Consider the following 26911-nt stretch of genomic DNA (forward strand, 5'->3'; position numbering starts at 1 on the left):
GCACGTTCTGTGGAGAAACCTTCAAAAACTGTGATCTGGACTCATTCAGTTCTTGACCCATCAAGAGAAGAATTGCCTGTGGCCTTGGGCCATCCCCCTTTTGTCCCAATACTAAAGAATGAGATTTGAAGCAAAGTCCTCTCTTTGCTGTAGGCACTAACCTCAGGAGCCTCCTGGAGAACTTCTTCAATATAGGTGACACACTGGTTAAAAGCATTAAACCAAGGTAGGTAATTATATACGTAGTTGTTCTTTTAGGTAAAATGGTGCCTTATCTGTTTTAGAGGTTTAAACACAAAGGTTTAGGAGTGCTCCAATTTGGGGGACAGCATATTTAAAATGGCACTCTGCAGGCTGATGGTTCTGCAGATACATGGTTTGCCCACAGTTGTTGGGTAGCTGCATGGCTCATAAAACTCCTGTGTGTTAGGGTGGTTTGGGTTTTTTAACCTTGAATCTCCTTCCAACCAACCAGTTCTGTTTTTTCCGATCTTTACTGATGAAAAAGTATTTTCCTTTTCTAATTTAATCCTTAGCCATTGTTTTCCCAGCCTCTAGTTCTCAAGAAATATGATTTCTTGTAATTAAGCCATTTATCAAACTTTTCCAAGTGAGTAGAGTGACAAATTAGCCCTATCTTCCACCAACAATCTGATGGATGGGAAGATAAAGATGCAGAGGCTATTATTTTAGCTGGAAGCTCTCTACTGTATCAATTGTTTGGCCTCAAGTCAAAAGACTCTAAAAGATGACAAGAACTAATGATGGGTCCATGAAGTTTATGCAGCATGAGGCCTGACATCAAAGGAATCTGTTCTTATTAGCAATTCCCGTATGCCTTCTTCCTGGAAAAAATAAAACTTATTTGTTTTTTAAAAACTTTTTACTTAAGCATCTTACTCAGTAAATGGAAAGAAAACACAAACTGTAAATAAATCTGCACATATTATACTGCTGATGAGTTCTGCTTTTCTTGACAAATATGTTGAGATCTTTATGACATTACTCTTAAGTCCACCAAGACAGTCTAAAACAAATAGACTGCAAATAGTTTTCCCTAAAAGTTTTTACTTCTGAGGATCTAGGCTCCCTGTACACCACATAAAATCTGTGCACCTGGAAGCAAAGATGAAGTCTTGGTCAGGGGAAGTTGGTCAACTCCAGTAGGGTCAAGACCCCTAAAATTGCCCTGGATTGTGATCCTTTGAGATCAGAGGTACAAAGGTTGTTGCAGAGTCCGGACCAGAATGCCAAAAGTTTCCTTGGAATCAGAGAGGGAGTGGAAAAATCCATTGAAAAAGAAAATTCATCAAGCCTGCACCACCTCTGGCTCAGGAAGCAACACGGAAAGAATTCAGTGGAAATATCACTATTTGCTTGTGTGTTCTGCAACTCTTACGTGCTCTATGTTGGCTGTTTTAGGACAGAGGGTTTTGGATGAGGTGGATCTTAGGTCTGACACTGTTCATGTGTGACAGGACCACCTTCAAAGTTTAAATCTTTCTCCCTTCTCCCTATGTTTTGTTAATTTTTCTTCTGCATCTGTTTTCACATGTAATGCAGACCCAGTGTACAAGGTGGAGTGCAATGACTACTCTCCTGGAAAGCAGGTAGAAGGGATATCACGGCCAGGATGACTTCTAAGGAAAAAACGCCAAGCAACAAAAACTTGTTTTGAGACAAGTCAGAAAAGTTTGACTTAAACCAAGCCATTTCTGCAGATAATATATGTTACCTGGAACTAGAAGTAAAATTTGTATATTTTTCATTGGGAAATTTAAAGATTATTCTTGATGTCCCATTTTTTATTAGTTGTTTTTTTTTCTTGTGGAAATAGAGCAGTATTCAACTTACTGGCAGAATGAGAAATTGTAGTAGTGCTTTATAAAATCCAACTGCTGTAATTCTGCACAGATGAATATTCTTATACTGATCAGCTTGATTAATCTTTTCAACAGATCATTTGTACAGTATGGAATTAAAAACAATAATGCAGTGACAAGAAGACAGCATTGTAAGTCAGTGCAAAACTATATTCAGCACATCCTACAGTATTTTACCTTTGTTCTCAAGTCTGGATTTAATAGTACATATAGAAGAAGTATGGAAAGAAAATCACAGAACCTAGGGTCTGTAATAAATCTTGAGCTTTCCTGTGCCTCAATAAAATGCTCTTTGTTCATCCTTCTACAGCTACCTATCCATCAAGCAGCTGACTCCAAGTGAAGAACAAGTGGCTTTGCACTTCTGGAGTTTTTCTTTCTTGTTGTTTTTTTTTTCAAAAGGGGACATGCCATTTCATCTGCCACACAGCTTTTTAGCCTAAGACACAAAGGTAATTTACATTGCTTTATCAGCTGAACAAATGCCCACGAGTGCTGATGACTTTTCTGGGGAACTAAAAAAAAGAGCTGAGAGTACATGAGGTCCAATAAACAATCACAGAAAGAACAAAAGAGAACTTTTAAAATATTAAAATCTTCAACTTCAAAACAAGGAATTAAAACTCTGTTTGAGACTCCAGTGTGAACCATGCAATACCACAATAACACAATTGCTTTCTTCCTCCTGATGCATTTAATATCTTTTACAGAACATAATGTACTTTCTTAGCTGTTTCTTGATAATAGGACTGCTTAGGAACTACATTGTGGTTGGATATCCACATTGGATATGCCTTTTGCCTGTAACACTTTGGGTGAAACTGTAAATAAAGATAATGCACGGGTTGAAGTCTTTACTCAAACCCATATTTTTTCAAGAAAAATGAAGTGTAACTCTTATGGCAATATGCAGTTAAGTGTTCAAATGTCATTGCTTCTAACTCAGGAAGGGAACTCCTGGAACAAAGCAGTTTAAATGCAATTTGGGTGGAAATTAAATGTTATTCATCAGATCAGTACTGAAGTTGCCAACGATCCAAACTGTCTGCTTACTTATAATTAGCAACACGGTCATTGTCTGGCTGCCCTGGCAGACTGTAGCTGTGCCTGGGCAGACTGTGATTTAAGATAATTTAGAAGACTTATTGTCTCTAGAGACAGGTAAAACAACTCCCCTTCTTAGTCACTTAGTCACTGGCTCAGGAGGGCTGTTGCTCTAACTCAATCCTATCCTTTCTTCAGTAAACTAAATAAAGGATTTTCCTTTTGAAAATATCCTTTTGGAGGATTTTGGTGAGAATCACCCGTTGGATTTGAAGATAAAGACATGAGGTGAAAGAAGCAGGACCGGTACACGAGACTCAAAAAAGGAGGATCAGGAAGGACTGGAGATGTATTTGAAAGGATGGAGTGAACTGCAGCTGCTCAAGCTAGAGAAGACTGAGGGGGCTGAATGACAACGCCCTGAAAAATACATTAAAGTTATGAAGGAAATAATAGTTTCTTGATTATAAGCTTGATTTGAGACAAGATAATGACCAAATGATTTCTGAGGTCCCCTTCAGACCTTAGCAAAGGGATATGCTATGTAAGAACAAACTTGCTGTAAGGTTCTGGAAGCCTCCAGTAAAAACAGACAACTTCATCTAAAGCTTTAAGTCTTTTAGGATGGTTCACAAAACAGAAACTGTAAATTTGCCTCAAGAGTTAACATTTTTAACTTGTATTGGTTTCATCCCTATGAAAACTGTGTACTTTCTGCAAAAAAAAGCACCTGAACTTAAACCATTCCACCAGCCTGCAGAGAACTGGTCCTTACTTTACTCAAACCATTGTGTTTTAATGTTTGTAAACCCTTCTAAGTATCGCTGTAATTGCAACCATTATTAGAATTGTATAATTAAATTTATTGTATCTCATTTATTTTATACTATTTGCTCTTTCCCCAAGGATGAATATTAGCTACTTTGCATTCAAGCTTTATTTTCTGCACAAAGTCCTGTGTGCTACTGAGATATAGTTAGCTATAATAATGCTCAACTGAGAGTCTCAGAGCCTTTACACAATGCAATAACTTCACTAGATGGCAGTGGAGAGAAATATTACTTTATCTAATTTTTATTTTTTGAGAGGAAAGGGAAACATCTCAGTAAGTTCTGCAATTTATTAGTGCTGTCTGTGTTAACACTAGATCACCAGATAGCATGTTTTCGCCCACACACAAGTTTGGGGGCTTCTGCCCAGTGAAATCTTTGTGCAAGTGTTTGCTGGAGCATGGACACATGCTCCTCCAGCACTACACAAAGAGGTGAAGAGTTAACATTCATTTTAGAAGGTTTCTGTCACAACTGCTCATCCTCTCTCTTCACATAGAGAGTAGACATCACATTGCTATTGTCATAATCGCCAAAGCAATGCCAGAGAAAGAATTAATACCACTGTGCATTAACCATGGCCAGGACCAGAGAGAGATGGGAAAGAGCTGTTCAATATTTGCTCTGCAGCTGGTGGAGCGACAGACTGGATGTAACAGAACACAGATTTGCAAACAGGAGTGGAAGTCTTTGACAAAAGAACACTTGACATTAGAAGCAGCAGAGCACAGCTTCACACCAAGGGCACAATTTTCTCATAAGCTCAACTCTACCACAGTCTTTCCTGAAAAGCAAGTCAGAGACCTCCATCCATCAAAGAATCCTAACAGTGATTCCACAAACATGAAGAAAATGAGTGAACAGTAAAAAAGAATAAGCAAGTGATTTAAAGAGGTTTGTGAAGAGTACTCTCTGTAATCAATAAAGTATTTTTCATTGTTAAAAACTTCAAAAGCATGTTTGTTAGAAGAAACTGATGTCCCTTACAGATGACTCAAAAAAAAAAAAGCATAGTTTTTCAGACTCCTGACAGAACTCCAAGATTAAGTACTTTAAGCAGCAAGTTCTGTAGCTCCTAAGCTTCAAAACCTTCAAAAATACAGTATTTTGAATGTGGAGAACTGACACCTGTCAGCCATCAGAAATTGATACACTTGAACAAAAAAGTTTAAAAAAACCCAGACTGGAATGGGTTATTTCAGCCAAGATCATGACATCAATGAAAAGATTATTGGTAAAATTATCTAGAAACTATGGAGCTGTCTGGCTTTATTTATAATGTTCAGAAAACACACATTGCCATTTAGTATAACAAAGAGACAAAAAAAAATTTTCTGGCCTCATATATATATATATATATATAAAAAGCCTAAGATTTGTTTCTTTCTTTTGGAAGAAGTTGTATACAAGAATTAATTCACTGCCTGAAACCCACTTCTCTGTACTACTTCTTGCCTTTTTCTTAACAGTGTCCAAGACTTTTCCCTTAGAGGGTGATACTTTGTCCTCTGACATGTCATCTGCTTGCTCACCAAACTGTTTGCAATAGCTAGCAGAGACTCAGGATATTGCAAATGATTACAAAAAACAAACCTAGTTGTGTTGCAAGTGACTTCTTGACTTATGCCTGCTAAGCACAAACTTCCATTCAAGGGCTTGAACTTTTAAAGGAATAATTCTCTATTTTTGTATAAATATGAGCACATGATAAACAATTCCTTATGGCATTCATTCTGTGAGATTTCCCTTACTTTCCCTCTTCACTGGCCACTGAGAAACAGAAATATATGGAGGTGCAAAACCCCAGGGTTTCGTTAAGAGTTGGGTTGGATTCTCTGCTGTGCAGCTTGCACATGTCTCTGGTCAAACAAACATACACAATACATAATGCTGTCAGATACAGTATAAATTGCTGCCTGAACCAACCTGATTTTAAAAAAAGGACTTCTCCCTAAGCATCAAGAGTTAGGTAAAAATCAGGAGTGGACTATGCAGATTCCTAGGAAAACATATACTTCAAATTAGCTGGGTGGATTTCCCCAAATGGAGGTACTGTAAATAAATAGTTACAATTTGATACCATTGTGGAACCAAATCCATTCAATGGGAATACAAAATGAAAGGTCAACATGACAAAACAGGGATGCAACTTCTGCTTCCTGCAACCCCAGCTACAAGGGAGTAATTTGCTTTTATCATTAACATCAGACAGCTTTATGCTGGATGCTCCAGGATGACCTGATAGGCAATGAGACTCCTTGGTATCCCAGCAAGGAACCATAAGTCCACTCAAACAGCCTAGATACTGACAAAACAGTCCTTTTAGTTTATTCATTGCACTCTTTCTGCTCCTCTTTCTAAACTCGTAATTTAACCTTACATGAGAAAAATCTCAATTGCAAAATAAAGCTGCTCTACCTCATCCTTACCCTTTCTAACAAACACCCATAAATCAAGGCACCGTGGCTTTGCCTAGAAGCATCGTATTACTCTTAATTAAGCAGACTTAAAGTAAGTGCCCAATTAGTATTGATTCACTTGGGTTTCACTGCAATAACTCATCACAACATCTGAAGGTGCTACTGATGTGAAGATAGTATCTAGGCTTGCTCTGTCCACATTCATGTCAAATGAAGACTAAGAGCAAAAAGAAGTATTTGTCTAGCTATTTTCTTTTATGTAATGTACATCTGACTGCAAATAAACCAGCTTCCCTTCCTTTCCAAAACTGTAGATATTTTCCAATTTACAGTTTGCATTTAATTTCTCTTCAGAGCTCTTGGATTTTGTACCACAAAAATGTAGCGACCTACTTTTTCCTGAGTGTTAAAAGGAGCACTTGCATGATGGATACAGGTTAAATCTGACCATAACCTGCAAGACACTCTGATTGGAATGAGGACTGAAAATTGCTGTATTATAGTTATGATAATGAATTGTTACGAGATTATCTCTCTCTTATCAATTTCAAAATGTAACTGTCTGAAATCAAATGCATTATTAGGCTGATCTGCCCTTGCATACCAGTATCTAAACTAAATTGATCTAACTTCTAGTAAATTGCCCAGATTTCCTACGAGTTCAAGCATGTTTTTCTCTTCTCTACAGTAAGGCTTAAATTGTCCAGTGTCTATAGGTGATTTTTGCCACAGCACAGTTAGCTGATCAGGGCCACAAAGACTACAATCTTTCAGTAGCATTAGAAGTTTACAACTGTTTGGTTTTCTACAGTTCTAACACAACAGAAATTAAAGAAAATTGGGTTTTATGCACCCTCTTCTCTACACTTTGTACTTAAAACATGAAATTTTCTACAGTTCAGCTAACACCTTGTGCTTTTTTTACAGCAAAAGTACAAATTTATAAATGGTTCATATATAGAAATGTTAAAAGAGAAAACAGAAATATTAACACAAATTGTGTATTTCGTCTTGTAACATTTTTTGGCTCAGTTCAGGTTGCATAGTCATGCAAAGCAACTCCTTTTAATAGTCTGTTATACAAACTTTGCAGTGTGGGATAAAATATCACAAATCTAAAGCCAGGTAGCTTTACGTGCCAATGCATCAGTAACTACATGGTGAGACAAGGCTGATGCATGAGAATGAATATTCTCTCCTTCCTTGGTGGTGAAGTAGCAGGAGGCAGAATTAGCACAGGTGCCACCCACCTGCAGACCCAGGAGGATCCAACATGTAGAGTCATTCTCCACAGGCAGGCTGGTAATTGTGCCATGGATAATATTTCTTAACGCTCACATGGATCAAATATTTGCAAACGAGGTGTTCATTACTTCAGTATCTTAGAAATCAGCATTTTCTTTCTTGTGTCTGTCCTGCCATCACTATTCAGCCAAAGTAACCAGAGATTCTAATGATAATTTTAAGCCTCTCAGTTATCAGACAATGGGTGTGCAAAGCTATTTTTATCTCCCACCAGGCAATCCAAAAGATTTCTGAAGTTTGATGCTCTAATTTAAAACAACTGCATATTTTTACGGCAATTGTACTGTGCTTTGATCGGGTTCTGAACAGCAAAACGAGACTGAAGAGGAAGTGCAAATTTACAAACTAAACTAGTGTTTTATATACCAGTAAATCCTTGACCAAAGTGGAATATAACATAAAACCATGACAGAGGCTTAGTTACAACATAAGCAGTAGAATAACACAGCAGTATTTTTATTATCAATCCAAAACAAATTCTCTCTTAGAAATGTATTTCATTTCACAGCCTCTCATTCCTGCTCACATTTGTATTACCCTTTTCTAGCTAGAATTTTGAAAGAAATATTTGAGTTAGCTTATTTTTATTTTTTTACTACCCTTTTCTTTCAAGGGTAACAAAAACTTGCAGTTCTGTGTTACTTCCTCTGGGGCCCAAATGTGATTTTTCAGCTTGTACAATCACACTCTTTGTGTTTATTATGCAAAACAGTTAAAACGGTATGGGGAGGGGGGAATGAAAAGCCATAATTTCTGTGGAACTGAATGAATTTATAAATTTTACTTCTAAATTGCTCTGGAAAGTTTAAATTGTTAACATAATTAAGAAACTCATTCAGATGTCTTTCCAGTCTTTCATTTTCTGTCTTTGATACATTTGCCACTGGGTTTTTCACAGAATATTAAGCTTTCCATATGGTTTCATTTACATTTCTAATGCAAGAGACTTAGTTCACCATCATGTATAGTTTAGGTCTCAACTGTAGGTCACATCTATCTGGGGGACATCTAGAAAATGAAAAAGTCCTAGCACCTCTGTGGTTAGCCCTGCTGAGTAATTGCTGCAGTAGCTGAATTCTGCTGTACAGATGTTGGTAATTTGCTCTTGAAAACCACTAGTACCAAACTGTCAGAGTCAAGAAATGGCTTTAATTATTTCCTCCCTGGAGCAGTAATAGCCATTACTTGAATACTGCCAAAGCTGGAACATGTTTGTGCTGGTGATTTCTTAGCACAGGCAGTGAAGGCAGCTTACCTGCACTTGCCAGCCTTGCTGCTGTCATAGATTCTCTGTCTTGTTGAGGGAAACACCAAATAGGGCGATTGCTTTGGTGAGGGCTGCATCATCTGGAGACCACCTTCACAAATTTCTGGTATTTTCCCTAGCCACCAAAGACTAACATTGTTTTTCTGCTTCGTTGAGTACTGAAAATAGAAAATAAATCACAGAAGGCTCTTGGAAATAACAATACAGGAAAAATCTTATCTGGAAGGGAATAATTAAATTAAAAAATCTGAAAACTTGGTGAAAAACTGCACTAAGGAAGAAGGTGAGGTCAGCAGGTTTACTGTCTCTCTGTTGCTCTGCGTAAGTAGTGGCTGGGTTCTCACCCTTACTTGCAGCAATGGGCATAAATAAAGCCATAGTCTAAACCACACAGCTTAAAAAAAATTGTTCAAGAGCAGGTCAAAATATTTGTAATGGTTTATAGCAATTTTAACATTATTCTCTGTCCTTCTTCAAACAGATCCAAAACCCAGAAAAATTAAATACTGATGTTAATGTGAACATTTCCACAGGAGCCTGCAACTGGCTTTGGCTCATGCTTCAAAAGAAAATAAAAGCCCTTGGAAATAATTCTTGGTCTACGACTTTTTATTCCTCATTGCCATGCTGTATCAATTTGGGAAGACAATCCAAACTCTGCATCCCCAAAAGTTATCTTCTATTCTGAAGTGGGATAAAGTTTTCTCCCTAAACGATCACAGGGCCTTTTGTCCCTCTGACAGAAGATATTAAGAAGCACTGATGCAAAGTTTTTGTGAAGTCTGGAGGAGTTTGTCTCATAGAAGAGCGAAGAATCATTCTGGATGTTCATGCAAGAGCCCTGCACTTGGCCAGAAACAAACTGTTTGTCCTTTGAAGCATATTTCAGGTTATTTGTGGATAGAGAGACCAAGCACATTTTCTCACACCTTGTCTTCTGACTGCCCGTCACAGACTAGTGCATCACATATGTAGCATTAATGCTCTTCAGGTTGCTCAAGAAAGAAGAGTGGAAGGCTGGGAAAAGCAAAACATAGCTTATAAAAAAGAAGAATTGCTGTGAGGAGAAGCAGTCTAAAAAAAAATACTTCTCTTTGGAAATACGTGCCAGCTGAAAAGTCTTTAAGTCATTAAGAACTCACCTCTAAGTTGTGCAACATGCTTGCTATTCATTATCCAGTATTTATAAGGAAGAGGTCAAGGAATCTTTTAACTACAGCCAAATTTTCTGTGAATTTGTTTTTTTATTTCTTTTCTTTTCAGGTCATCAATAAACATTAAAAATCTTGAGAAAAAAAATTAAGTTACTACTTTAGAACACACAGCTTGGAACAGAGAAAAGAAAAATGGCTTTTCTTTGCACCCCAGTAAAATAGAGACCTACAGGTTCTGTTGAGATGATCACATCTAGTAGCAGTGATTACTGCAGCTGGTGGTCTGCCACAGGAATGGTAACGGGCACTATGTGCCAGTATCACAGGCTGTTTGACCATTAATGAAACAGACTACAATACTGGTTAATAAAAGGTTGTGATCAATAGCTACGAAATTCCTGCTGTTATCCCTCCATGATAGCCAAAGAGCTTAAATAATGGTGAGTTATGAAATGCTCTCTAGTGTCTCTGCATGGGCAGGAATCATTTCAATTGCAAGAGGCATGTCTTGTGTGTGGCATATCTTAACCACAGAACTGATTATTTACGTACAGAGTTTGGTGTCATCAACATTCAACTCACAGCTGAAACTATTTTGGAGTTTTGTTAAGGATGACAAGATTTGATGAACGGAGATTAATGATTAAAATTGTTCAGCCTTTCTAAGTCCTCACACAATGTGATGGCAAAATAAGTCTTCAAAGAAATTTATTTTTGTTCCTAGCAGCTGGATATCTAGAGCCTGCTGTTCCTGAGGGAGTCCCAGAGACCTACTTGATGATGGGAGTGTTTCACAGCTGTAAGGAGGCTCAGATTGTTAAACAATGACTTGAGCTCTAACACATTTTAGTGACTAGACTCTTAAAACCCTGAGGTTTTCTAATTGCTTACAGCCAGCCTGCTTACCGCTGGAAACCTGTGAGCTCCGATGTTGTAACAGGAGGCAGTGAAAGCCTTTCTTAAGCATGTAATTGAATTGCAAGGAAGTTATTCCAGGAAGAAAACCTTGCCTTTCCAGCCCGTTTTTCAGTGGGACAGGGGACTTGCTGGCACAGGCAAGATGGCACTGCTCCTGAGGGACCCCTGTGAAGTGCCACTTCTTTGAGTGCTGTTCAAGAAAGCACAGATAAGAACAAAACCTTTGATGATTAACATATAAATGGTATAAAAGCACTGGCTCCTTCAGAAGAAAAAAACAGCAAAAGGCTGAGAAAAGATCCTCCAGCTCATTAAATCCTTCCCCTCCGTGCATTCAGCGGTGATATTTATTCTGTTTGGCAGTGGCAGGTAAACTTAGAGCATCGAGATGGTGCCAAAATTACAGATGTAAGATCAGACCTTGTATCATCTCTTCAAAGCAAACCCTGAAATGGGCATCACCGATGACTATTCTTCAAGGCAGAACAGCATTAATCACATTAAAGGCCTTTATGGTCCATAGAAAAATATTCCTTATTATCATGCAAGAAAACAGGTGTGAAAATTAATTGTTTTTCCTACCTACAGTGAATATAAGCTTGCAAGGTGATTACTCAATTACAAACATTTCCATTTTGAATTTGAATGAAAGTGAAGCTTGGACAATGCCACAGAAACATTTGTGAAGTCACAATGGCAGCAGAGCAGAAATAAAGCACTTTTCATAAGCTGTGTGCACGTTTAAAAATAACTTTGAAACTTTCATCAAAGATCTAATTACAGGCTCTGTAGTGATCTATATTACCAGGTTTCTATTATTTTTGCAAAATATGCTACATTAACTTAACATATAATGGAGTTGGAAATTTAAATGGCTTTAAAGTATTATAATTATAATTAAATAGCCATAAACAAAATTAATGAATAACATTTTCTGGTTCATATCCCTGGATTTTATGGACTCTATTCACCAGGTGATTAGTATGCCAAAAGTAGTAATTTTCTATCATGCAATCAGAATCCTGAACGGCTGCACTCGTGGTTGTAATTCTGCTCAGAACCCAGATGACAGAGTTCAACTACACAAAGTTCCATTATTGCCTTGAAATAAAAAAAAACAACTTACTGAATGCCTACTGTTACAGAAGTTAAATGCATTAGTAACTATTTTAGTCATTAAAATAACTAAAAATTATTAGTTACAGAAATTATCATAGAATAATAGAATGGTTTGGGTTGGAAGGGAGCTTAAAGATCATCTAGTTCCAACACCCCTGCATGGGCAGGGACACCTCTCACTAGACCAGGTTGCTCCCAAGCCCTATCCAACCTGCCCTTCAGCACTTCTAGAGGTGGGGCTTACAAAGCTTCTCTGGGCAACCTGTGCCAGTGCCTCACCACCCTCACAGTGAAGAATTTCCTCCTAATGTCTATAAAAAGAATAATAAAGAAAAAATAATAAAGAATAATTTGCTTATATGATGACGGGCAGTTTTCAGGCACTTTAAAGGCAGAAAAATGCAATGGTTTTGGATTTTAAAAAAATGCAAATAATGCAAATTTTGAAGCCATTAATTTTCTGATGTCTTTGGCAGAAATCAAACTGCTGACACTTCCCATGTTCATAGGTGAACAACAACCAATGGAAAATGAAAAATTCAGCTCTGAAGGTGGAGATCAATGTGTAAGAATTACCTGAGCAAAATAACCAAGTATAAAAAAGTTATTTCTGTGAATGAAAATATTTTAAATTAAACTCACACTTTAGAAATGCTTGTTTACATATAGTAAGTGGAATATTTCCTAGCATCCTGGACTTTAAACATTTTTACAATACAGGGATACTCTAAGAAGAAAAGAATTATGGTTCTGCAGTTTTCAATTTCCCCAGGGTTAATGCTGAACCCAGTTTTGCTGTAGGGACGTCTTAAATTTCTCAGAAAAATCACACTTACGTGCTTTTTGCAGTAGCTTGGCACACTTCTTTCCTGTGTATTTCTTGATCAAATGGAGTTACTGCCTTGACCTGTGTGGCTGTGCCTAAAGCAAGAGCGAATCCTTCTGCCCAGGTGGGAGGAAGCTGTCACCTTCTAAGGACACTGACACACAAGGCTGCTCAAAGCTGATCCTTTCTCCCTTGCAAGACCTTGTAGTCCATATGAATGAAAACAAAACAAAAAAATCTCTTCTATTTGGGGTTGGAGAAATAGGGGAGCTTTTCTTCACTGCAGGTGACTAGCTACTGCTTGTTCCACTAACTGCTGGCCTTCAGGTGGTTTTTTTCCCCTCAAGTGGTTAAGCAAAAATAGATGATTAATTTAATTTCCACCTGAAGCTCTTACAGAATCAGGTCTATAGGGAAGTAGATTCCAGTGTGTCCTCAGCTGCAGAAAGAGACAGGTGCAGGCTAAAAAAAAAAAAGGCTTGTTATAATCACTCCTCTTCAATGCAGCTGGTTTAACAAGAGCATGGAAGCTTATTTGGACCCTGCTTGGAAAATGGAAATTTCCATCTTTTTTGTTCTCTTCTTAATGTACTGTGCAGAAAGGTCACTTGTTCTGGCAGTGGCTAATATCTGACATCTGAGCAGATCCTTAACAGGGGTAAATTGCCATAGTTCAGCAGCATAAATAGCCACAGCAGCACTCACTGGCTGAGGATCCACTCCAAAATGCTTTTGATTAATTTCCTCTTACCAGGTTGGTCTTCAAATGCCTCTAGATAACTTCCTGGCAGGCAGTTAAAACCCCATTTGCAGAGTGGTGTTTCCACAGTTCTGCCTTTGATTCCCAAGCCAACTCCTGATGCTTTCTACTGATCACATTCACTCACCACCATCAGTGGCCTCAGCGGGGTCTGACCTGAGAGCCTTCCCGGTACCATCTGAACCAACACTGTGCAGAGGAGCAGCAGCAGCAGCAAAGCCCCCTGCCCACCCTCTGCTGAGTCCTCACCTTGTGCCCTTCTTCTTCTGGCATGCAGTAGATGAGAAAAATACCCTCCCGCTTCACTTCCCAGGATACCTCTATGGCCCCTAACTCTTAAAGGATTTGTTTGTTCAGTTACGACGGCAACTTCTCAGTAGCATTTGCGTGGCCAACAAATAGTCTGAAAAATTCAGAAAATGTTTTTTAAAAAAATCAAACCAAAGAGGTTAGCACAACACATTTTAATCCTTAATTACTTTTCATGCGTGGTTATTTGGACTAAAACTGTTCAAACATTTTATGGTAATTTGAGTTTAAACACAGTTGTAGCACAAGTGAGATTTATAGTCAAAAGATTCATTGACTGGAAGTAGGTGAAGAAAGATGTATTTGAGCAGCAGAAACCAAAACTCACACAACAAACCTTGGAATAGGGTCTTTTTTTCTATTAGTGTGTAATACCAGGATTATGAGCTCAAATTTTTTGTCACCTACGTGAGTTCTGATGAAATGTAACTAAACTAAATTTACACTTGATGGAGACAGAGGTACCATCATCAGTGGAGATGGGTGGCAACAAGTGAGCTAGTTTTTGTATCTAAGCCGTCTGGCTTTTACTTCCAGCCATATGTAAAACTGCCCAAAAAGCACAAGATGAAAAAGGACCATCAGTTCAAAAATAAGAAAAGCTGGGGAAAATTTTAATTCCTTGAGGGCAATGGGAAGGAGATGCTCTTAGGGCTTATCTCTTGAGTCTCAGTGAGCATCCCCCCAGGTAGGTCAATGGAGGTGGACCAGCAGCAGGACCTTGAACTGGAGGTTTAGGCCTAGTCCTTGTCACCTCTGTTTCCTAGCTCTTATTTCCTACCAACACACTAGAAAAGTAACTGACAGACACAGGGGTAAGAGGACGAAAAGGGGAAGATAAAGTGTTTTATTCCAGACTTTGGGCCACACAGTGATAAGCCTGGAGATGCAAAAGTGTTCACATCCCAACCTGCCTGTACTCCATCTGTTTGCAACAAGATACTTAAGCCCTGTGTAAGCAAAGGGAAAAGGGATGGTGTATTTTTTTTTTTGCACGTTCATGAAGATTTTGAAAGGAGGAAACCAAGCAAGCTAAAATTAAATATAATTTTCTCTTTATCCCCACAGACTCAGTCTGGATGGATGCCAAACCACATTTCAGAGGGGTGAGAAAGGCCCAACATCTGCTTCTGGTGTAACTGTTTGTATCTTCACTCTAGGAAAATTAGGTTTGAAATAATTTCAAATTGTCTGACACCTGTATCCTATTAGAAGTGACACATGGAAACACCTCCAGCGTACCAAATATAGCACCATGTCAACAGCTTAAAGCTAACAGGAAAAAAATCAGTAAAAATCATTGCTGCCCAATTTCTGCTGAAACAGATCTTGTGTCTTTTCACAACATCATACAGCCAGCTTAATTCATAAATGTAATGGGGTTGGAAACAGTAATTGTAACACATTGTGTCCCTAGCTGTAGCTGGAATGAAATTCAGTGTGCACCTCCAAGTGACTGCTGTACTGCACTTGGAGCTCAGTGGAGACACAACCTCTGGGTTCAGTGCCAGCCTACACCTAAGACACAGAAACACAGGATTTCAGGGCTGTTTTTCCTGAAGTCTTGTATTTTAAGACAGCAGAGTGGTTCCCCTTCAAAAGCTTGGTGCAAGCTGGCACAGCTCTAATCCACAGGTCTCCATGAAGCTTTGAATTAAGCCACACAAGCCTGTGTCACTGAAGATCTGCCCTTGTATGCTGAACAATTTATTAAAAGCTACAGGAGAAGCTCAGATTTTGCTCCTTATTTAACTGTTACTTACCTTAAAGACAAAATGCACTTAGATCAGATGGGCTCTGGGGAAGAAGAGCTGCTTTCTGGTCTCCAAACAGCCCAAATCCCTGGGGGTGAGAGGTGACGCTAGCAGGGGCAGCTCAGGGTGCGTGTTGTGGCATTACTCTGCCCACCTCGGGAACCTCAAGCGAAGAAAATCAGAACAAAAGAACACACAGAAAGTCAGTCACCAGCCTGCAAGAACATCTGGATCCCAGTTGGGACTTTGGCAATATTCTTTGCCTTTCTTTACGGACCCAACCTTTCTGCAGGATCTATGTAGAAGTGCCCGTACCTTTTACAATATAACATAGATAGAGCATCTTCCATTTTGAAGCACGTGTGATGGTCAGTGTGATTCTACTAAATGCAGGAGCATTTATCCCAAGATGAATTTTCTGTCAGATTCCTAAAGACTGGCACTTCTGTATCATTAGCTGTAGGTGTTCAGCAAATACAATCACAAATACAGTAACAAAGTGACAAACAAGAAATGAACTTAAAGTGAGACAGATATGACAGACCACTATAGATAAAAACAATGACCAGCACTCCAGTGTGCACACACCAAATTGTAGTGCAGCATTCAAGACAGTAACAACTGAGTGGGAAGATGCTGACATAATCTTTTAAGCCATAAACAAAACTTCCTGAAGAAATCAATTTCTTCTGGAAGCATCTCTTAATAGTATGTCTAATAGAAGTATATGTAACTGTGGAGCCTATGGTAACTCATTATGAACAGGCTAATGATTCTGCTTTTTCCAGTCTCAGATATCTACAAAAGAAAGCTGTGATTTTTCATTTGCTGTGTAACAGTCTTCCGTTTATTTCCCAGCTCTGGGAATTGCTTAGAAAATAGTACTGCTGAGTGAGGGATTTGATATAATTCACTTCAGCTCCCAGAAGACTCCTGACAAAGCATGACATGGAAAGGGAGGGAAACACTTTTCTGTACCAGAAATGGAATAGGAGACCAAAACAAGAAGCAAATGACACAAGGTGAAGATTTAACTGCCTTGCAATTCTCAATCAAACCCCATATTACTTCAGGTATTATTGATCAAGGTGGTTCCCTCCATCTACTCTGCACTCATGAGAACCCACTTGAAGTAGTATGTCCAGTTCTGGAGTTCCCAACACAAGGACACAGACCTGTTGGAGAAGAGAAGGCTCCATGGAGACCTTACAGTGACCTTCCAGTACCTGAAGGAGCTACAGGAAAGCTGGGGAGGGACTTTTACACATGAATTGAGTGATAGGACAATGGGGAATGGTTTTAAGCTGAAAGAGGGTAGACTTAGACATTAGGAATAAATTCTTTCCTGTGTGGGTGGTAAGACACTGACACAGGTTGCCCAGGGAAGCTGTGGCTGTCCCACAGCCAAGTGGGACAGCCACAAGTAAGTGGTCAAAGGCAGGTTGGATGGGGCTTGGAGCAACCTGGTCTAGTGGGACGTGCCCCTGCCCATGCAGGGGGGTTGGAACTAAACGATCTTTAAGGTTCCTTCCAAGCCAAACCATTCTGTGATTCTACTATTAGTGATGCAGTGTAAGCAGTGTAAGTGTAAGAAGCCCAACCTGCAGGAGAACCTGCTCACCCTGTTTGTCAGTATCCCTGAGGACTAGAAAGAATTTCACAAAGACTTCATGTATGTCCACAAAAGAAAGAGCCACAACTTTTAATAAGTTTTCTACTGCAACCTCCTTGTTACTTTAGAGCCTTCTGGTAGGTATTTTGATTTTGCCACCATCCAGCCCCTTCGCTGCCTTGTTTAAATGTGAGGTTACAGCACACTTAAAAACCGAAACATCTCCCCCAGAAAAACAACCAGCAAACCAGCCAACCAAAGGAGATGGCAACGTGGTATCAGAGCTCAGAAACAGCTGCTAAGGCGGCTCATGCTGTGTTCCCAGCAGCCATTGCCACCTGGACACCAAGACCAAACCCATTTGTTGGGGTTTGTGTGTTGGCCTGGTGTCTCTTGCCTGTGGTTCCATTGTAAACCTTATTGCTTTCCAAAACAGCTAAAACAGGCCTTGTACAAAATGTCTGAATAAATCCAAGTCCTTTGTATCATGCAAAAAGAGACCAAAAGTCAGTTCTAGTAGGAAAACCACTGGCTTGCTGCCCATACTTTGCCATCGTTTTCCAAGGGGCCCCTCTCCACGACTGGGTGGTGCAGGACTGTACCCTGGAGTAACTGCTGCACTGCCCACCCCTGCCCTCCCCTTCTCCCCCCCCTAAATGGAAAGGACTGCAGCCACGTACCAGATGTGTCTGGCTATGTGGCAGTGACTGCTGCTGTGTCCCCACCCCCTGTCCACAGATGTCCAGCTGTGACAACCACAAAAAACAGCTGCCCTTCACACAGAAGAGCAGATAATCCTTGCTAGTGATGTGGGAAGAACGAGACTGGAGTCTGAAATCTCCCCAGGCCTCATTAGTAAGTTATAAATGCAAGTAAGTTGTACACAGAAAAATGCCTATCATGTCCCTCTTTATAAATAAATACATGTGAGTGTGCCAAAGGTATAAGCTGTGCTATAGCCATCTTTCCAACAGCCTCCTAGGATGTGACCCTGCATGTCAGCTCCTACCTGGGTGCATGTTCTCAAATACATTGTAAAGGACTGAAAATGCTGGTTTAAACAGAAATGCTGGCTGATTCAGAAATAATACGAGAGAAAGCATCACAGCTGTACTTCACTGAGGTATTTAGGAAATGTGCTTGGGAATTTTACAGAATTCTCAAGTCTCCTTAAACTGGTAAAAATAGACTCTCATTTCTAATTTGCCAGTTTAACAAGACATACACTGCTATGGTCAAAGTCATCTTAAACACTTTAAAATGTACTATTGATAATTTCCTCAATCATATTACATATCTCATACATCAAAACTGCCTTTTAACTTCATTCATAGAATGCTGAAATCCATAAAAGCACAACATATAAAAAGAACTTTCTAAAAATGTGAAATCTTCTGTCAAAGGGAAAGGAGATCCCTCCTCCCTGGTACCGTTAATGCTTTCTGATTTATGGAAAAGTTATTCAGTTCTTCTTCCTAAATATTCACTGGACTGAAAAAAAAAGGGGGGGGCAGGAGGTTGTTCACTTTACACTTTCAATGGAAAATGACAACATGATTGTGGAGAAAATGGCAAGCAGACCAAAGCATAAGAATAATAGGCATTTTCAATGTTACTGAGCTAACTGAATTTTTTTCTCATTTTCTTTCTGAAGGGCTCAAATTAAGACAACTGATTCTATTCATTAAGTAACCTATTGGTGTTGCTCAGAGCAATGCAAGTTTGAACTCACTGAATTGCAATCTCAAAATTCATTCTCTCAGTTCATTTGGAGAATAAGCATGTCTGATCAGGGCTGTGCTTCACCAGCCAAGAGCATGCTCAGTTTTCACAAAATATATTCAGCACGTGTTTGTCTGGCAGAAGTTCCTCAGCAATTTTGAGAAGCTTGACCACAACATGTTATCACCAGCAGAGATTTTTCTCCCCTGCACATGCAAATGCACATTTTCTGAGAAAATGTGGTTTTGCTGCTTTCAGACACAATTTGAGGACAGATTGCTCATATGCTGACAACATGACCAAATATTGATGTTCCTGTTATTTGGCTGGCGATCCCATAACATATTGCATCTATCAAGCAACTACCTTGTCGCTAGCTCTTTAAAGACTAGAAATATGTATATACACAAGCAGCTTTGTTGATTCAAGTCATTCCTCACACCAGTAACTTGCAGCTTGGAAACCAACAACCTTATTTGTACCTTCTTGGGTGACAAGATGTTCTGACGTCTGAGGAAATCTAGACTTGTGAAGGTAATTTTTTGCTGATTCTCTGGGCTTCCAGTAAATTTTTATTGCACTCTAAACCAGGGATTGAATACCTTAACCTATAATGTTGAAATTATTCTGAATTTTGTTATTGACTTCAGCTGAAGCTGGAATAAAGTTCAATTCAGCAAATAACTGGCTGCTTCAGTAAGTCTCTAGTCCCAGCTGGCTGAAACCCTATGTACACATAGGTAAGGTCCTGTCTCTACTCTGGCCCTGGTATTTCTAAGCCTCACAGATTATTACAGTATTCAAAAACAACTCAGGAAAAAGAGCTTACATATTTGAAAATAAACAAATAGCTTTCTTAAGCTTCTCAGGAAATGGAGGAAAAAACCTGCACCCTCTTTTTGTCCTCTTTTTCTTGCACACATTTTGAAGCTGCCATTTTGCATGAAACTTATTCCTTCACTGCTACTCTTTCCTTTTTTAAATGACAAGTGTTTGGAACAAGGATCCTGCTCCTCAGCAACCTGAGAGGGAGCCAACATTAGCTTGACATTCTAATAGTAACAATAGCAGCCAAAATATTAGGAACCACAATGTAATTTGCTATATTATGCATTTGGGTAGCATCTGTAAAGTTGCCATTTTTTACAGCTTTTCTTGGATTTATAAAGAAAACCCTACAATTTCACTGTGTTCATTACAGCATCAAGATCACAATTATTCTACAGTGACTTGCTCAAATTCTGATACCCAAAAGAAAAACACCCTCTTAGAGTCTGCGACCTTATTTTTCCAAAAAGAGTGTGAAGGAATACAGATGCAGGGCTCTGTCAGTCCTAACAAGAGCAGGGGTTTCTAATGTTGCAGTGATTTCTCTGGATTGAATTTACATGTGCTTTCAAACACAAGCAGATAAAAATTGCTCCAGAGTCATTCCTGACTCCAGTAGCTTGCTGGACTGTGCCAGGAGATAAGGGATTGACATTATTACTGATCTTGGCCAAACGCTGTGAGCAGAGTGCTCAAGGTCACTGGCAGCTTACCTCTGGCATGTGCTGGGTGATGTACAGCAGCACTCAGCTCTGCTGATGGGTTCATCGTTCTCCAAAGGCAGTGACCAATGTTGAGCAGCTGGCTGAAAGGCTGTTTGATCTTCCTACTGATTTGCAGGCAATACCACACTCCTGAGGAAAAAAAAAATTAAAAAAATCAGCCTACTATTGAAAAGATTTATCAGCAAACATAGTCAAGCCATGCTTGACCTCCATATCTTCTCTTGCTCCCCAAAGGCAGCACATGCAAGATATTTCCTGTTTTTCATGTTACTGAGTGGAATGCATCATGAAGTCCAAATTTGCAACCTGCTGTCTGTTTTAGTCATCAGGCATGACTTTCTTTGTCTCTTGATGAGAGCTGCAGCCAACTGTTCACTGTTGTAATGCATAATTTTTTCAGTATTCCTCCCCTCCCCTAAACAAATAAATAAAAAAACCCAGGCAGGCTGAAAGTTCAAATTCACTCATCAGCAGAAACTTCTGTGTCTCACAGTGTCTTATTTCAACATCAGAGCATCACACACTGCTCCAAACCACGTCACAGAGTAAATATTCTCCATCAATTACTCCGTGGCCAAATCCAAATGTTACTGAACAACAATTAAAAGCATCTATTAGATTTCCACAGAGTTGATCAGCTCCAACACTTGTCCAACTGAGCACCAACAGTGGATTTTACTGTTTGCAACTTGGTTCTACTTTCACCCATCTGTCTAAAACATCCATGCATGGTGATTTTCGTATTATTTTTTAAAATTATGTCCCCTCTCCAGTGACATGCCACTACGAAATTAATCTATTATGTTATCTTTGCCAGCTGATGTATCTTGGAATATTGGTCCAAAACCAGCTACTTGGTATTTAAACCTCTGACCAACTTCAAAGTCAACTGAAGAAAAATTGTAAGGACATTAAAATATACATAGAATGTAAAATACCAGTCCAGTTACATTTTTATCTCCACAAGCTGTACAAAGGGACTGGTTATGCCCTCATACCACTTTCATATATATATTTAATAAATGTCTTATAAATTGAAAACTCCTACAATTCCTGCTCATAATTATTATCAGTCTTCTGCAGTTTAAGAAAAAAAGAAGCCCACTGAAAGGCCCAAAAAAGGCCAAACTGATACTAATTTGAAAACTGGATTGGTGAGAGGGCAGAAAGTGACCTGTGGGGCTGCCCTGCCATTCCAATAATAGAAGTTTATCCCATGAACAGAACTTGCTTCCCCATCTCTTTCTGCCCTTTGTCCCCTAAATCTCCTTGCAGGACAATAATCCCAGCCATCTGCTCTTCCCCTTCACCAGCCTGAGTTGCAGATACCTGCAGTGGATAATCTGGAGACCTGGGTTGGCCCAGCAGCTCCTGTCAAATCCAACAGGTAACTGATGGGTTTCTGATGGTGCTTCTGTCAGCATGGGCATCAACATGAATCTTTTCCCTCTGTCCTGCTCATAGACCTAACAGGCAATTAAGATGATAAAATCCCACTTCAGATTCAGTTGAAATTGCCAAGCCATTTCCAAGGTTATGAAGGGGAGATGGGCTGGCAAGGGGGTCAGAGTGGGCTGGCATGCTAGGTTGAAAGCAGCCCATTCCTCTCACTCAGCAGAAATACCCATACCCTCACAATTAGAATTCTGTCAAACAATATTCAAGTGTGTTGCACTAACAGTTCAGCAGCTATTCTGAAAACTACAAGGCAATTTTATATTTTTTTCAGTACTAGTTTGACATCAGCCATTGTCAGCAAGTTGAAAAGACCTAAAGGTCAACTCACCCATTCATCTGCAAACACAACGGTGTCATTTATCTTTGTCCCACCTTGTAACTCAGAGACAGGCTTTGTTGGTTTTACTGGTTTGGAATTTCAAGGCAGAAAACTGACAGACTATTTGCCATTGTTCAGTTAAAAAATATTGGTCTGAAAAGAGGAAAAAATTGAACTCTGTCCTTCTACAACTGCAGGAGATTCAGTCTTTCCCTTTTAGGAAAAGTTGCAGGATCCCAGACATGAGTCACTTCTTTGGAAGAAAAGAATGGAATATTACAACTATTTTTGCCCATGGGCTTCATGAAGAGGTAGAAGGCTTTAATGGAAAGTGTCTGGTCACACCATGTATCCCTTGGGCTCACTATTTCCTGCCTTTGCCCGCCCATACCCATTTACTTAGAAAGTTGGGATGCTCAGGCAGTTTACACTGTTGTGTTCCCACTTGCAAATAACACCATGCAGTTCAGTCCCTCAGCTGCAGACCACAGGCTGACAACCTAAATTATTCTGATGGGAATTACTTTGCCCATAGCTTGAAGAAATTAATTGACTCTCATTACCTGTTTCAGTTCTGGATTTTCTCATTAATTTAAACAGATAATAAACAGATCATTCCGGCTAAAATTCCGTAGTGAGAATTACAAACATCTTTAAAGCAAGAAGATTATTGCCAAGAGGCATTGTCCTCTAATTCAGTCCATTAAAAACTGTCTGAAAACAACCAACAGATCTGCTTGACTGACAGCCAAGGCAGGTTATCTTACTAGCAGAAATTACTGTGTCACTTTCTGATTCACAAAAACTTGAGTTCCCATCAGTCACATGAGTTAAGTTATAAAGCTTTGCATAAGGTTGACAGAACCCCCCAAAACCCCACATCTCAAAAACTTTAGACTATATGGCAGACCACTGTCATTTTCCCATACTAGAAAGGGTATTTCTAGTATATTAATGATTGAAGATTCAGAACTGGAAGAGTATGTTGGAGAGTAGGTGTTTGGCTCCAGCATTGCCACCAGATGCAATTGCAGTGTCCCCCGGGCATTTATATAACCTTAGGGTTTATTTGTGAATTGTAATCATCTACACTTTTCGTTAATACCCTTGTCATTGTTTAAGAGTCATGTCATTTTGGGGTATGGCAAAAGGTTAATTTCAATTTTATAACATAATTGCGTTTGAAATGCCAGACCATGTGTGTGTTTAACACTTTAGATCACCGTATCTATTTTCAGGACTCCAGATACTGCACTTAAGACTCAAACAAAACAGCAGCAAGTCCTGTTTCCCAACACAGGGAATTTTGTTTTTCTGTCTTTTGAGTACAGACTGGCCAAACCCCCATATGTCAATTCAAAGCACAGCCGTAAGTCCTTTATTTTTGTCAGCTTAGATAAATTGACTGTGTCATTCATAACTCTGCTAAAGACAGCTACATTACTCAACATCCAGTATAGCGAGTTTTCAAACTCCCATTATAAAATACCCTAAAGAGAAGGGACAACCACTGTATTTCAAAACTTTGCCTGCCCATTTTGACCATCTGTGTAAATCAGCAGATTTCATGATCGCTTGTGATATACAGCCCCAAACGTACAATTGTTACCTGACAGCTATCCAAAGAGCAGAGACAGGAATGCAACTTAATCCAGCAATGCCCAGGCCTCTGACAGACCTACTACACATCTAAGTAATTTTGCTAATTAATGGGCAAGCACATGATGTCACTCCAGATAAACAAGATAGAAGACTGCAAAAATAACCAACAATTTGGCAAGAACGAATCAATACTGCCCTTAAGGGAGGAGAGCAGGGGTTCAACAGAAGAGAAAATCTGTGGAGGATAACCAGTCATGTTTTAAGTACCATGTTATTTATGCACGCCTTACAGCACCCACTGGCGTAATTTCTCTGTAAGTTTATTAAAAAATGAAGATAAATTTAAAAATAAAAAGTGATTTATATGAGCTTGGATGGTAGCGAGAGGGTAGACTCAAAGATGTTAGCACTTACCTATGTATTTTTGGGAAACGTGGAGACAAAGTAATGCCTACCTTACACAAATTGCATAATTTATATTAATTACTCAGGGTCCACAGACTAAGGCAAATTTGATAAAGGAACAAGTAGTTCTTATTTGCATAACTGAAAGAAATAGAACTAGGCTGAGGGAAAATTAAGACTGGCACATTAAAAATCAGTGTTAGGAAAATGACTACTGGTCTGACTGCAGCTCACGTCTGACTCAGACAACTGCCTGTACCTCTGAGATTGGCACTGATTAAACCCACAACTTTTCAGAAGGACGAAGCTCACTCCCTGTGCATCTTTGCCATCATCTAAAGAATTAAGAGTGGCTGACGATGAAGAACAAATTAATCATGTTTACTGTGACAACCATGACTGCTACAAAACAGATCCTCTCACAGCACAGACTAACCTTCCCCCCACTTGTTTTTTCTTTATTCAAAACAGTTGAATGTTCACTTCTGGTTCCCTGATACATATGGAAAAGCACTGACTCCAGGACTAAAATCCCTTTCAGGTACATGCACTATAAGTTGCTTGTAATACACTATTTGCAGTTAGGTATCTAGATGTACCATGGTTTGCTCATCTGAAGTAATTTCTTATTTATTTATTAAAGAATGGCTTTGAATAGTTTTCAAGAACAACCAGCTGTGTAGAAAAATAGCTAACCAAAATATATTTGTATTTTATTTAGTTCAATATTTTATTCTTACCTGAATATTTAATCTTTACAGCAGAAGTGGCCAAGGACAGGGAACAACAGGGAATTTCTGAACCAAGGTCAGCTCAAACACAGGCAATATGATATTACTGTGACAGCTAATATTCAAAGTTTTCAAACTGGCAAAGCAAAGATTGAGGAAGGAACACCAAGAACATCAAGATGATCAGAGCGCTGGAGCACCTCTGCTACAGAGACAGGCTGAGAGAGTTGGGGCTGTTCAGCCTGGAGAAGAGAAGGTTCCAGGGAGACCTTACAGCACCTTCCAATATGTGAAGGGGCTACAGGAAAGCTGGAGAGGGACTTTTTACAAGGCCATGGAGTGGTAAGACAAGGAGGAATGGTTTTGAGCTGAAAGAGGGGAGATTTAGATTAGACATTAAGAAGAAATTCTTCACTATGACACAGTGAAACAGATTGCCCAGAGGAGTTGTAAATGCCCCATTCCTGGAAGTGTTTAAGAGCAGATTGGATGGGGCCTGAAACAACCTGGTCTAGTGGGAGGTGTTCCTGCCCATGCAGGGAAGGGTGGAACTAGGTGATCTTTAAGGTTTCTTCCAACCCACACCATTCTATGAATCTATAACACAAATTAAGAAAACTGGTAAGGCTTTAAAATGGGAAGCTCAATCTGACACACTAACTCCTGTTCTGAAAACAACTCCTTCCCTGACATTGTAAAGCATTAACAAGCATTGTCCAAAATGACATCAGTGGAAGAACAGCTGTGGCCATCCCTTACCTACTCTGGACCTACGGACTCCAACATGCACCCAAGCACAGGAGGGTGTGCTGCTGCTCACCTCACCCAATCTAGGCTAGAGAATCATGTTCCTATTTAATCACTGCTGCCCCACGGACACATCACAGTCACATCCACGTCTTTCAAGCAGAACCACTCCATCCTAGATAAAATAGTTACACTATCATCTAGTACTACCCAATCTAGGTAAAAAGAACAGCAACAGCCTGATTTTTCAGTCTTTCCACAATCCTACCACATTATATTTCTCCAAGGCTAAACAGCAAATAGCTGTGCTACCAACAGGCCCTGCATAATCTGACATTAAGGAATGGTGACCATTTAATGCTGACTGTTGCAGTGGGTCATTTTGAAAAGATCTTCCACAGTCACAATATAACAGTAAAACCTGTCTGCCTTGCACTTCAGACATCACAGACAGGTAAATGCAAAGAGTTTGGGAGGGAGAAAGCAAAGACAGCACCAAAAAAAAGAAAAAAAAAAAAAAGGGTTTACACTGGGCTGAGCTCCCAAGACCAAAATGCATCTTAACTTACAACTGGCCTCAGGATTCATGGTCTCTGGTAGAAGACTCTGTTGTGCCAGTTATGTGTTAGGGGTCTGGATTCCTAAATAAAGTCTTACCCTACACTGCTGGTGGAGTTACTCAATCTCTTGAACAGCTAAAAATATGGCCTGGCTTGATTTGTTTCCACCCACCATCAAGGGGGTGCAGTCCTATGCTCCCAAGTTCCACTGTGAAGCAACAGCACAGCTGCAATCTTGCTGAAAAACGCATAGGAGGACAGCAATGTCACTCTGTCCTTTGGTCCTTTGTAACTGCCAAAGGGCCAGCTGCATTTTATGCATCTCATTCCACCAGTAGTAGTGAAAATATGGTTTTCAGGCAAACTTCTTACCAAAAAAATAAAAGGCTTAATGAAGCAAGGACTCACACCACTGCATCTTTTAGACATACCTTGCTGCTGAAGATACTAGAGAGGACTCAAGTCTGTCAAACTGTTGGAAAACAATTAAGTTTTGAAGCAATATGACTTAAGAAAAATTAATCTAAATATTAAAACCAAATTGTTCTCCCTTGCGTGGAGAGAGAACCCGAGGCCTGAAGTAAATACTTGAATCATCTGATCCACACGCTGT

The 26911-nt window shown here is 39.4% G+C and overlaps 1 protein-coding gene across 1 annotated transcript in view; it reads right to left on the reverse strand.

Annotated features, from left to right (window-relative positions):
• MAD2L1 (MAD2 mitotic arrest deficient-like 1 (yeast)) overlaps positions 1–26911 on the reverse strand; it is a 168532-nt gene that overhangs the window by 133049 nt on the left and 8572 nt on the right. Inside the window, exon 5 of the mRNA XM_009998576.1 lies at positions 20465–20605. Within this exon, the coding sequence (XP_009996878.1) occupies positions 20465–20605 (141 nt within the window). The remainder of the gene's footprint in view (positions 1–20464; positions 20606–26911) is intronic.

This window comes from Chaetura pelagica, unplaced genomic scaffold, assembly GCF_000747805.2.
Source record: "Chaetura pelagica isolate M959 unplaced genomic scaffold, ChaPel_1.0 scaffold176, whole genome shotgun sequence".
NCBI lineage: Eukaryota > Metazoa > Chordata > Aves > Apodiformes > Apodidae > Chaetura > Chaetura pelagica.